We start from the raw sequence: 14,227 nt of genomic DNA, 5'->3' as shown, positions 1-14,227 counted from the left end.
TATAACTTTTTAATATGAATTTCAAGGTTCTTTTGGAATACAATAACACTTACAACAAAGCAACTGACTACTGCTGCATTCATACATTTCTTAGGTAGGTAACGCTGTTCCCACCACCATTGTCATCAGCTACAAATGAAATTTTTCACCCTGTCACAGTGTGCACGCTGTCAAAAGACAGAAAACGCAACAGTGGCAAAAAAAGATAAACCTGTGTTCATGTCATTTAGTAGGAATTTACTAAAATTTATTTTGTGATAGGGTGGTAGTGGCATATTGAGCTGGTAGAAATGAATATTGATCAGGCACACCAGGATTCAAAAAGCAAGCACTGCAAGTTGGCAGCATGATATGCTTTCAAAACAGAAGCCTGCCTGAATGCTGCAAACAACCCGTACGCATTTACACCAGTATTTTAAACAGAGAGACTGCATCCCACTAGACTAGTAACTTCTGCACATGAAAAGAACATGCAGATCAATCAGTGTGCTTATTTAACATTTCATGACTTGCATTCTCCTACACACATGCTCAGAGCCTCTTCAAATGGTGTTTAAAAACACCAACTTCCCAAAGGAACAGACAAAAATGAGACAGTCTCCTCCATAAGCTTCGCAATGCTGTTACCACACACACACACAAAAAAGCAAGTCATCCATTAGTATTGGATTTGTCTTCTTTGAATACTTCCATTCTTCTCACCGTGAGGTTAATTAGTGGCCTATTGCTTACTAGGGCAAATGCACAGCTTTTCTTAGTTCACCAAGCTTTTGAAACACAAGACTACCCTGCCACATTTTTGAATGATTACTGTTGAAACAGCAGTAAATGTCTGGTGCAAGGCATTAAAATGACAGAAAAGGTAAACCAACATGACACAGCATATAAAAAGTGAAGTTTTGTTACAAAGTACTTACCAACGTGGGCGGAAAATGCTCTTTTGCTTGCTAGACAGGAGCCCTGAATGAAAAACGAATAAAAAAATTACAGGGTGATCAGTCAGGCTACTAGCACATTCAAAGATCAAACCCTAGACATTGTGAACTGCAGAAACAAGACGTGATAATGTACAGAACTAGAAAAAGCCATAAGAATGAGAATATAAGCAGTACATACGCCTGAAGAATTTTTCGCTTTTCCTTTTACACGCGAATGATGCCTTTCGACATCGAGTTCAAGGGCAAACCCATAATGTGAACTGAGCCTCCGATTAGCGACACAAAGTATAACGTCTCCACAAATACATCATTTCTACGAGACAGAAATGATGTATTGATGGGGGTGTTATACCTTATGGCCTGCAACAATGATGAAGCTGCCCGGAAAAAGTGCAAAGCAGACAAAGGCATAAGGAAGACAATGCCAACCAGCTGTTACTGTTCACATCGATATTACAGCATTATGTGAACAGTATTCCTTTTTTTGTTACCATTTTTTGTTGTACACTTCATTCCTTCTTATTTTTCTAATAATACGCAAAACCATTTTTTGATAACTATTGTTTGCATTTTGAGATGCTATTTGTTTAAAAAATTTATGTTACCTGCTGCCCTGCAATGTAGGGGCCGAGGGGCACGTCAAGCCAAAATTTCTGGCTTTTTTCCCTCGGCCCTCACCATGTGTTCATGGGAAATAAATTGAAATTGAATTGAAAAGTTCCAAATTTCATGTGTGAGCAGAGATTGCCATCACAAAGTGTTCAAATTAAATGCAGCTAAACTCCCTGCAATTTTTGAATGCATCCGCTCATTCGAATGACCGCTATATTTTGAACTAGGCTGAACAAATAAAAGTCCAGTGCATTAAGAACGTAAAAATTTACCAAAAACATAACAACTAGGGGTGTGCAAATAATTTGAAATTTCAAACATAAATTGAATATGTACATAATTCGGCTCATATTCGATTTGAGAAATTGGTATTCAAGAATTTTCCAATATTCAAAAATTTCCAAATATATTCGACAAAGATTGAACACCGCACCAACTGCACAATTATCCAAAGATCTAGTTTAAAGCACCAGTAAAACAACACAAAGGCACCCTTTCTATGTTTACTTGTCCATAATTTGTTGAGTGGATGAGGACGCTATCTTGGCCCTCAAGTGCAATTTCGCAAGTGGGCTTTGCCACAAATCGCACATGATAAAAAGATAACTGGCCACCCGCTGCTACGAACAATGGCAATGCGAAAGCACGTAGTTTTTTGTTTGAACCTTCCATAATGTATTACGTGCCTAATGTCCACACCAACGCCATTCTTCTTGTGGTCTTGACAACATTTAATAATGCAACAGCGATTATAGTCCACATTCCACAAAGTGGTGGAGTGTCACAAAATTTTCACATTTCTTGTTTTCTGCAGTTATTTTTTCCCTTGCAGGGAGCAAGGGGGTGGATTTTACAATTTGATCTTTGGATAATATAGGCATTTGTTCAAGTCCCTTAAAATCTAAATTGACAAGTTTTGCTAGTCATCCTGTTATCTTTAGTTGCCAGTCATAAGCCAATTCATGGATTTCATTTTGTTACTCATTTTGCAAGACCACATTACAGGCTGCATACTATTATGCCATGAAGATATCTTTTTTTTTTTTTTGTAGGACAATGCATCTCTGCAAATTTATTTAAAGATTCACACAACTTTACATTATTTGCAGCGCCAACAACTGCACACACAGGAGCAAAAAAAAGAAAGTCACTACCTTTGTACGAAACACAAAAAGGTAATCACACATACTTCACAAGTGACCCTGAACCAATCTTGCACCAAGCGTGGACAGCGAACTGCTATGAGAATATGTTATCCGCGGGCGACTCCACAGTGCCTGTTCAAACCCACCGTTTAGGGATATGAAGGCGCACGCTCCTTTTCCAAGCCATGCAACCCTAGGAAGCTGAGCACCAGGCCGAGCCATAGCTTGTACCCATTTTGAGAAAACAGGTGGGTACCCGGCCGGCAGCGGGAGTCGAACCCACCACCTCCTGAAGCCGGGGAAGGTGCTCTACCACGAGGCTACTCGCATCTTTTGCAGCCGCACACGGTAACACAGCCGCGCCTATCTTCCCAAGCATGTGTCGCATGCACCCGCACGCATGCTAGTGGCTTGGCATAGCAGAGAGCGTAAAATAAATGAGTAAAAGTTTATTTTTATAAACCCACGTGATTATGCAAGGGCGCAAATTATACTTAAGCAAATACAGTACATAGACCAGTGTGCAAACCTGGGCAAGTTGTACACAGCTGTACTGGCTAGAGCAGCACAAATAAGACAGGACGACAAGAAGGACAAACATGCTCTAGTCCCGGCTGCTTTTTGCTGTCTTGTACTATATGCACTGCCATTGTCAAATGCACACACATACACAGACAGAGAGAAAACTTGCACAGTTGCACACGTACACACAGAGATGCACAAGAGATGTACACACAGTAATAACAAAACTTTCATGACCTGGATCAGCTGTCATTCAGAGGAGACTAAAGCAACATGCATAATGTGGAAATTAACTAACCATGTACAAAAATTGAAATATTAAAACTCACAGAAGACAGCGAACTTTTAGGAGTCGTCACATCCGTAGGAGCATGTGAGCGGACTGAACGCTCCTCCCGTGATGAGGCTGCAGGACATTGCTGGTTCCTTGGTGATGCGACTGCGGACAAAAAACAGAGAAAAAGTGGCACAATGGCTTGAATCATCACTCCCTTCTTCATTTATGCTTCTAAATTTTATGCTCAAAATAACAGTTCTGCACATATACAAAAGAGAAAGATTAGCATAGGTCAATGAGCAATGCAAACAGTTGCCATTAACGTCGACAGCAGGCTGTAACGTGACACACATGCACTTATGTTTACATGAACACACATTTTGATAAAAGTGTTTAGTTGAATGTAACTGATGTAATTCTTCATTACAATTTCAGATAGCATTTGCAACTTTCCCGAATTATACTAGGAAGTCAAGGTAAAGGTTCTGACAGAAACTAGCCATTACCTTAACAGGAACACATTAATTAGTGCAGATTATTACACAAACGTTAAGCGAAGGCGGGCATGTGAGATTGAGCAGTGTAACGATAAAGATTCCTTCAAGCACTTTCAAAATATGCAAGAGGTTTATTGACATGCAGGTGAAACCTAAATGGACATAAAGTTACGCAGCATAGCAATAAATCAAAAAGTGCAACATAACAAAATTAATAAAGCATCACAGTGCTTGTTCAATAAAGAAGCAATGAGATATAGCCATTCCTCAAAGTAAATGAGGTTTTACATTTTGCGCAGGTAGTCCTGCATCATTACAGAACTGTGAACGTCAAAAGAGCACTGAGAACAAATTTCAGTTGGCCTATATCGGTTGATTACTGCATTCTGACGTCAAACAAGCCATCTTCACAAAAAGCGGAGCTTTTCTAAGCAAGGAAAAGTGAAAAATTAAGCGAAGCCAAGCAAACTATAGTATGAAGCCCACTGACTTGTTGTTTTGTGCATCTCTGAGGCTAGACTGCACTACCATTCCACTACCAACCGATGATCAGAGTCCCTTATGCTCTCAATTTTGGCATCAACGCCGAAAGTTTAGATAACGTGACAGGAAAAAATATTTCATTTTTTTAAAACTCGTTATTTCTTAAAAATAAATACGCCTTTAATTGGCAAACGAATGCCAACAGAGCCACCAAAAAAAGCCAGACAATCGAATTTTGCACAGAACAAAAACTGGATGGAGCTTCCGTCAGTGTCCCCTTAACTACTATAACTGCTATCAGTCCTTACTGGTGTTCTTTTTATTGCTAACCTCTGGGCTACCAACAAAGACAGCAGCTGTATGTAAAGATTCTCTCATAATGCACTATCACAAAGACATCTCTACAAGTTCTTGCTGTACATTTATTCAATCTGGCATCAAGTACATAACAAGGTAGTGGACAGCAAACACCAACAATGCTAAATCAGTGTTGTCTGCAGTCATCATTACAATACACCTTTCTTTTTCCTTTTTTTTTTTGCACTGCAGACCTCATATGGTCCAATCAATATAGACAAAAGCTAGAAAAATCAATATTCGTAACGCCAAGAAATAACAATTCAATAAAATACCATGGTCAGGATAAAAAACTGCAGAGAAACAGAGTGTCAGAAACATGAAACAGAAACGCAGTATATATTGGTACACACTGTTTCCAAGGGCATTTCCAAAATTCTATTTTCAAACACCCCTTGATGTAATGAGTTCCAGTCCGTTATAGTACGCATGAAATATTTATATTCGTTAGTCCTCGCAAAGTAGGGGGCCGAGGTACAATTGTACTTGTGTTTGGTTTTCTACAACCAAAGCCAAAGTTTACAAATTAACTTAGAGGAAATCAAATAACTTCAACTTTAGTCCTAATTTACAACAGCTTCCTTGGAGAAATCAGTGAACAAATAGGCTATCACAAAGCTGTGTTGCTCAAAACAACATGAAATTAATTGCTGCAGCAGATGACAACACAAACAATAAGATAACACATTTTGTTTTTATGAAGGTGCACACTATGAAGCCACAATTCAAAACAGTGTTAGCACCAAAGTTTCAGGCCATGCGTAGTTCCTGAGAACATTTCCATAACATGAAAACAGTGCCAACAGGCACAAACTTGCGCAGCTCTACAAGATGCTGTCAAAGCGCAAACACAATAGGTGCATTCTATGAAGAGGAAATTATTCATTTTTCAACAAGCAGTTAGAAGACAATGATGCAAATGCAGCTGACTTCCTACACCAGCCTAAAGTCAAGCGTTTGATGCCAACACTGTGCTCCACAATAACTACTTTGCTCCAATGGGTTTTTTAGAGTGCTTTTTGATCTCAAACTAGCTCTCAGAGTCCGTAAATATTATTAACATTCAACTGTACATGATTAAATCAAAAGCAACCTAGCTGCCATACTGTGGCTCAGCATAGCATCCGCAAATCGCCGTTCTTCTCACCTGTACGGCTGACAGCTTTGCCTGTGCAAACCAAATCACTTATCACCTTACAGTGGAAAGACAAATGCTGTGTTATGAGCTTGACCACCTTGACATTTGCTCACTGATAGAGAACAAGGTCCCCCCCCTGAAGTCAGTCCCCAGCCCTGAAGGCCTGCCAATGAAGCTTCGTTCCACATAAGCATTGCACTGGAGTGACAGGATGCAGCAGCTTACATGCTCGTCTCTCTAACCATTTTATTCCCTCCTTTTTTTTAACAGGGCGGCCACCTGGCATTCCCTCGTGGTTACCCTCTGCACCTTTCCTCTCTCTCTTTGAACCGTCATGCAAAGAAAGTGAAGGGAACACTTAAGCTCTGCCATAGGGGTATTACGCGATAGTGTTAATGAATAAATGCCCATATATGCGGAATCGGTCATTTTTTACTTTACATTTATAGATCGCTGGGAGTCCTGATGCCACTCCTGGCACAGTGGTGCAGCACTTCAGCGATGCGCCACTGCCCTGGGATAGCAGGTGGCTGCTTCAAGCATGACCACGGGTGCAGCTTGTGAGACCAAGGTTGCTCTCAACACCTAAACAACCTCTAGCGACCAACCATTAACGATCAATCATTAATTTAACTGCCAGCTGCCACGTTGGGCAGTTTGCTCGCAATTCAGTGGGCAGGTTGTGATGACATCACAACGTTATGTGACCTAAGTGGCCGGTTTACCACCTGCCTCTCTGGGGATTTTTCGCTCACGGCGATGACGACGACGACGATGCCAGGTTTTCTGCTGAACAGGACCCTTAACTCTTTCGCTACCGCGCCATAGGCGATCGTTCGCATATGATCGATTCAAATCGCCCGCGCAAAAAAGCTAATTTTGGAGCGTTGTGGACGTGCTCCGCCATCTAGTTAGCGAGCTCAACAACTGCTCTTTCGATTGCAGCCTTGGTTTCAGTGTTTTGACATGAGGGGGCGCCGTGAAAAATAAAACTTTGAACGGCCGCAGCACCGTCAGCCGGAGAAAATGGCGTCCGCGTCGCCGCGCGCTCCTCGGAAGCGAAAGCTGACACCGAGCACGTCGGCCGGTTTCAGTTTCGTTTTTTGCGACGAAAGCAGCGGTTATTAGTCGGGCAACAATGTACAAACGTTGGATTTCGGTTTCGGCAGCAAGACTTTGCCTCGGGAGCCTGGAACGTCAGCGCGTACTTGCATGTAAGTTCTGTTTTCGTTCGCTGTGTGTTTTCTGCGGTGCTTACGGTTTGTAATTGATGACAGTGGTTTATTTTTGTGCTTCAGGGTCTTGACAACGTATGGCGAAGACAGTTTGCCAAATGCTCAAGGTCGCGTCGCGTTTTTCAACCAAGACGACAGCTAGGTGTCCATATCGGCACATCGCTGCGGAGCGGCGCTCGGAGATTCGCTCGAGTTCTCGACTTTTTTTTGATGCTCTTCACGGCGGAAATGATGAAGATCGTGTGCGGAAACACTAATAAGTATGCATGGATGAAGATTTTCAGCAAATTCGGCGTGACGGCTCATGGGAAGACGTGCATCTGTTGGAGATTCTGATGTTCATTGGAATCATCATATACATTGGAATTGTTGACCTGCCACGACTGTATCTCTACTGAAATACCAGAATAATCTATTCTGGCTCTCTGCCATCAAAAATCGTTTCTCAAAATTGGTTTTTCGCTTTTTTTGTTTTTGTTTTTTTGCACGTAACGGACCCGGATGATTCAGTGGCGGCAGCTTCTATTGGCAACACTTGAAAAGTGTCCTGGCTTTTGAACCACATCGATAAAACTTATTTCATCGATCCTGATGTTTTAGAGCGTGCCTAAAATGCCAAATTTTATCAGCTGGCTTTCAGGGAGCAGCTCATTCAAGAAATCTTCGGGTATGATGAGGGAAAAGAAGTCCACGCCCCCAATCCTCTCATAGAATCCATTCAACACCAACCGAAAAGAATGAAAAAAAGAAGAAACTACAAGCTCGGCTATCAGAGAACAAGGGAGGAACAAAGATAAAACCTTATGTGAAGCACTTGTCAGTCTACCTCTACTTCACATCTTCACCTCTGACTGCTCTTCACAGTGGCACCACAGTCATGACCCCTGACTTGACAAGCCATGGAAAGTGCAGTAAATTTTTCTCATAGCTGAAACTGTGAATAATGACAGCTATAAACATGTGCAACAGTTTGTATATTCCAGTTTTCCTCTAATCAAGTTCGGGCTTAGTGCAGCCGGTAATTTCTGTTTTTGCTATTTACTTTTTTTGTGTTTTTAGCAAATTTCACAAATAAATGTTCATTTACTTTTGCACACACAACTCTGGTGTTTGTTTCATTCAGAAGTGTAACTAATAAGCTACAATTTCATGCATTGCAATATGTGCTGGGTGTATTAGTTCTTGAGAAAAAAAATTTCCTTTCAATACGCTCCAAATCGTGCATTTTTCCGCGGTAGCGAAAGAGTTAAAGCTATCGTGCTAAAACAATTCAATGAAAGGAAAGTTACCTGAGTTACATTAGAGGCCTGCTCACAGTTTGTATGGAAAGTAACATGTACTAACATACACAGTGCTCAAAGGTGCCTGGTCACACTGTAGCCCTGAAGTACTCCCTTTTTTGCACACTTCTGTTAATAGTACAAAGAAAAAGAATCGCAAAATTGAATAAAGGTGTCCAAGTTCCCTTACTCCTTCATGCAGACACACCAATACTGCTAATTTAACATAACTGTTACAGTGCTGTTAGCACTCCGCAGCCAGACAACAGAAAAAAGGAGAAAAGAACATAGTCTCTCACCATCCAGGCCCAAGTCATTCTTGATGGCACCTGCCAGCTCCTTGATCTTTTCAACCAACTTGACAATGAGGTCACTCTGAGCAAGGCTCCTGCAACGGCAGTGGGGTGAATGCTTCATCACAACAGTGAACGACCCAACTAACAGCACACAAGAGGAAAAGGTAGCCACAACTGTTTTATTTTTTTTTTGTTCCAAGAGAATCGAAGTTAATGTACCAGCTCATTTTTCTCATATACCAAAATTGCTAAACAGATTTGCAAAATGCGGTTACGTACATGCAACAGGTAACAGTTGTATAACCTTCACAATGAATTCTGAAAAATGATAAGTGGTAAGCAGAAACTAGAATACATATGCGCTGTTTGAACAAAGGCACAGAAGGAGACAAACAATAAAAATTATTGCCAGACGAGATTGCACTCATCGTTGTTTGTCACATTCTGTGTCTTAGTTTAAAAGATACGCTTTCTAGTTACGGACCACCAACTGCATGAAAATCAACTATGCTAATGCAAACAGAAAGAGGGAGTGAAACGACCTCCTGCATGCTAAATAATTATTTTTTTAATAAATAAAACAATTGACATAACAGGCACTATTACCAGAACAGTGGACCAAGAGATGACAATGTGCCACAGATAACTGACATACCTCTTTGTGACAACAGCTTTGCAGAGGGGACACGGAATCTTGTACTTGTCCTGAAGGGCTTTTTCCAAGCACAATCTAAAGAGGAAGAAGCAACAGCAGGAGGTCATGCACAAAGTCAGTTCTGCACTTCCCTTCAGCAGCGCTGGGCTCCATTTCCTTTCTGACACGCACGCACCTGCAGAATCGATGATGACAGCTTGTTGACAATGGGTCACGAAGCAGGTCCAAGCTGGAAAGCAAAGGAACACAACCAAATTTGAAAATCAAATGTAGCATGTAAGCAGCCCCTCAGTGCTTTAAATTTTAAGCACAAAGATTAGTAGACATGTCTGTCAGGAAAACAGAAACCTGAAAAACATGGCTGGAAAATGAATACACCAAATCAATAACTCATAAAACAATTTAATTAAAAGGTACAATGCGAGTGAAGCACGTTTACTTTTGTGTTTGTAGTTTTGCATCTCCAAGGAAGGTAGCACAGTAAGAACCTCCTATTTCCTCCCCCCCCCAAAAAAAAAGCATATATAAGATAAAATTTATGTGCCTTATGCAGGCTGGTGGCTGCACTGCCTGTTGCCAAGCTTATGAAGTGTAGGCAGGCCATGCTCGGAACTCTTTCCTTCATTGTAAGTGTTTGCGGTTGTGTTGTAATGCTTATGCAGTGCAGACTGTCTATTAATTACAGAACTATGCTTATCTAAGCCTTCAGTGATGCCAGGGAACAACTGACGCACAGCTGACCAATCAAATGCATATAACATCTCCCCAAGAAAGAACAAGTTTTCGGCCCTCTCTCAGAACAAGGACGACAACGTAAGCATATCGTGGCTGTCTGACACAAAAGATATACTTCTGCACAAAAGTTATTTTTAATGTCAGAATTTTTTTCCATTTTGGGTTTATGCCACTGTGAGCCTAGAATGACTGCTTGAGTGTTCAATGTCAGCCCGGAGATCAGCTGGAATGACGAGAAGGTAAGGTCTATCGTTGCCTTTCGAGTTCTTCTATTCTCATTTATGGCACGCAAGATGTGGAGCACAGCAAAGTGCTGTTTGGGCATGGAAGAGGATCCCACTTTCAATAGAAATGAGCCTTAAAAGAAAAAAAAAAAAGGTTTGGAGAAAGCAGCGCAAAGTAGTAAGCGGCTCCATGCACGTGTGCACATTGGTCGAAGGGCTGATTATCAGGAAGCAGATGACCGAAACTTCAAAAAGGAAATATCGCACAAACCCTTTCCCTCCCTCTTTTGTGGAACTGGCTGTCTCTACCTAAACCCTGAGCCGAAACGCTTCCTGTCACTTGGCATGTTCAAAGGGTGTGGCCACACAGCTAAATGCAGTCATATTAACAAAAACTGTAGACTGCAAACCTGATGTTACATAGCTTGTGAGTCCTGTCATCATCGCTACAGAATTGTCTGCAATGAGCAGAAACAAAAAATGCAAGTAGGTACAGTCATGGACAAAATTTTGCGGGATGCAGATTTCCGAAGAAAAAAAATTTTTTTGCATTGCCTCACTAGACAGGCAGACTGGATTTTTGCAGCAGATGGAGCACACATGTCTCCTTATGTTCCCATGCATTTCAGTGATGTACAGCCGGCTAAATCTTTAGCTGGCGTGCGTGACGGCCGCGTTTTCCGTGCTCCAGCAGGTTATGATGGAGAAAACTTGCAAAAATATGTACTCTAAGCACAGGCTCACTAAGCCCGTGCTTAATATTGAGCTTTCTGCAAGTTTGCTTCGTCGCAAAATGCAGGAGCGCAGGAAAAGCGGCCGTCGCGCACGCCAGCTAAAGATTTGGCCGGCTGTACTATGCCTGACCTCGCAGCAAAAAATTTTTTTACGTGAATTTGCATCCCGCAAACTTTTGTCCATGACTGTACCTCTGCCATGCTTGCAGTGGTAGTGGGAAGATAGGGCAAGCTTCCGATTTAAGATTCCAATGGCTACAGATAAGAGGTTGTCAGTAGTGTGCTCACAGGCAGCACATGTGGAATACAATTTTCTCTTGAAACTATTTTTTAAACACCCCTTTCAGAGCAATTACAGGCAGAACTCCATGCGAGGTGCCCATGCTTCCTGCATTACTTCATGCTGGAGGAGTCACGTTACTGTAGCAAAGAACTGACAAGACTGAGAAGAAAGCAGTTGCCAACCTTAAAAGAAGTCACCCAGTGTTGGCATAATTACATTCAAAAAGCAATGAACTAGAGTGAGCAACAAGCCCAGTAAAAAAACTCTCTTAATTAAGATTTAAACACTAGGCAGTTAAAATTTTCTAACTGGAAACTGCCACCTCAAATAACAAATGTTTCACCACAATGCTCAAATTACCTCAGCACCCATGCTCACGGCTTTACGAATACTTAATGAAATAAAAAATGAGTAAGATGGTGCTTGCAGCACCAACTTGAATGAGAGGAACGAGCAAGGACTCAGTCTGCTAACCAACATTCTAACAAAGAGGACTTGTCTTCATTCTAGATGAAGACAAGCCTTCTTAGTGAAACATCTCCCAATAGTTATGTCATTTTTCAATCACACCAACCTGTCCGCTCTCTAAAAAAAACACCACTGCCATACTGACTGAAAATTTAAGGCAACACAAAATGCATTTATGGATCGTAGCATTGTTACAGCTACAAATGTTACAAACCACCAAGGCTTGTTTAATATAAGTTAGGCAAGAGTGCCAACCAAACACTGAAGAAAAAACACGGCGTTTCAGAACCTACTCGGTTCCCTTATCAGGTCTGATTGCGGGCAAGTTGCAGCTTGCCTTTTTAAGCCGTCGTTTAGTTAGCCGTCGGGTCACTAGCCATAGACTGTCGATGTAAGAGGGGGAAGGGTTCCTAGGGAGTGGTTAACATTTCTGACTGAACGAGAGCTTATAAATGCACGCTGCAACTTGGCCACAGCCACACCTGATGAAGGAACTGAGTAGGTTCTGAAATGTCGAGTTTTTTCAGCTTTTGGTTGGCACCCTTTCCTAACTTAAATTCCTTTTTCCCAACAAGACAGACCTCGGTCAAATATTTCCTTTTGAACACGACTTATCATTCTTTTTCCTTTTTTTTTTAGCACAATTCTTCTTTGGTTCTGAGAGAACATTCCTAATCATTTCTATGACTGCCAGAACCAGCACTTGCTGTGAGTGTGCCCTCATTCATCCATTTCATATGGACTTCAGGGTCACTTCAAGTGGACAGCCTGGTTGCCTAAGCAAAAAGTAATAACACTGTCTAAGTGAATGTGCCATTTAAGTATACAGTCGATATCAGAAATTGCTAAGCCCCAGAGGCATTAAATTCATCAAGTGAAGGTTGAGAAAAGAATGCACAGGAGCTTGGTCTAAGCTAGGGTTAAGTTCAAAGCAGAATGTGATCTGCACAACGTTTGTTCAAGTTGCTACTTCAGTTAGAGCGAATAAGAATGCTTAGAATCGAAAAGTTATTACACCTCAAAAAGACGTGTGCGCTTAAGTGAATGTGGAACACCTCGCGCGAATATTTTACAATTCCTTGCCCTTTTAATGTAATAAAGCTGTGGACTCTGCAGCATTTCTAGAATGAAATTTCAGCATTTAAAGATCGATGTTGAATCAAAACAAAGAACCTGAAACTTCGTAACCTTTCGAATTAACAAGGTTTAATTCTAACTGGAACATGTCCAAGCAGTGCAAGGAAGCGGAAAGAGCTAAAAGTAATTTTCATAGACGCCTCAGTCACGCCGCAATTCGCCGGGAACATTCTGACGCTTTACGACTGTTTTGAACTGTTTTTTCTGCCCCACTAACTCAATAAGCATCCCTCATCACGGACAGTAATTTTGCTGCTGTTATGCGCGTTAGTTTTATGACCCAGTCTGTAAATAGTGCGCTTCACTGGCAGAGATCACTCGCAAACAATATTCAGTCATAGAACTCTACTGCTGAAATCAAGCTCTAACCTAAACCCTGATTACATTTTTAATTTATCTTGTAGGTCCGCTGCTACGTATCAAAGTGAGTTCCAGCATGTAGCTTTCGCACAGGTAAGCGTTCCCAACAAACATAAATGCATCTTGCTTACCAGATCGGGCATTCGAGGTTTTTCACGAGCTGCAGCGCTGTGGCCTTGATTTCATTTCGAAAAGCATGCATGTCAGTAGTCGCCATTTCGGGCGGAACTTATACGGTAAGGTTCAACGAAGACACAGGTGGGTCATTGTTTACAACAGCGTACTACTCGGCGTTCCAGTCGCATCTCCACCCAAATGAATAACTGGCAGTCAACAGTGAAGTACAGACGGCACTTTAGTCACTGAACACTGTACAACATGGGACAAGAAGGATATGGGCGACAAGCAAGTATATTCAGTTGAGAAATGCAGTTTAGACAGCGGCAGACCCTCAAAGCTTTCACCAAACGCTCAGCCGCCAACCACGCATGCCGCCAAATCTGTTTCCACTTTCCTCACTTTCCGCGCGAAAAAGCCCGGCGTTGCCAGCCTAGTTCTGAATATTGCTAATATTTACAAATTATTGATAGTTACTTCTTGTCGCGTGTTTGCTGCATTGAAATAATGCTTTAAATCTTATACCATATTGAACTCCGCGTGATATTTTGCAATTATTGCTATACATTTTAAAATAATTTTTTTGCTTTTTGATTTCGGTTTCAGTTTTATTCGCCAAACCAACCGAATGATGGTTGTGAATAGCTGTGGCGTGGTGCAAAAACAACTGCAATGTAAACGATTATACGTAGTTTTAATTTACTAAAACACTGAAACCGGCCAGGTTCAAGAAA

At 41.5% G+C, this 14,227-nt stretch overlaps 1 protein-coding gene across 1 annotated transcript in view; it reads right to left on the bottom strand.

The window, feature by feature from the left end:
• Positions 1 to 13,904, bottom strand: part of LOC149343307 (uncharacterized) — a 46,463-nt gene extending 32,559 nt beyond the window's left edge. Inside the window, exons 1-6 of the mRNA XM_089545825.1 lie at positions 13,508 to 13,904; positions 9,611 to 9,664; positions 9,436 to 9,510; positions 8,784 to 8,872; positions 3,547 to 3,656; positions 918 to 960 (exon numbers count right to left, since the gene is read on the bottom strand). Of these exons, the coding sequence (XP_089401951.1) occupies positions 918 to 960; positions 3,547 to 3,656; positions 8,784 to 8,872; positions 9,436 to 9,510; positions 9,611 to 9,664; positions 13,508 to 13,593 (457 nt within the window). The 5' untranslated portion in view covers positions 13,594 to 13,904. The remainder of the gene's footprint in view (positions 1 to 917; positions 961 to 3,546; positions 3,657 to 8,783; positions 8,873 to 9,435; positions 9,511 to 9,610; positions 9,665 to 13,507) is intronic.
• Between the last annotated feature and the right edge of the window lie 323 nt (positions 13,905 to 14,227).

Source organism: Amblyomma mixtum, chromosome 5, assembly GCF_055824585.1.
Source record: "Amblyomma mixtum isolate Tamu chromosome 5, ASM5582458v1, whole genome shotgun sequence".
In the NCBI taxonomy this organism is placed as follows: Eukaryota; Metazoa; Arthropoda; class Arachnida; order Ixodida; family Ixodidae; genus Amblyomma; species Amblyomma mixtum.
This window is presented reverse-complemented; position numbering and strand designations above follow the sequence as displayed.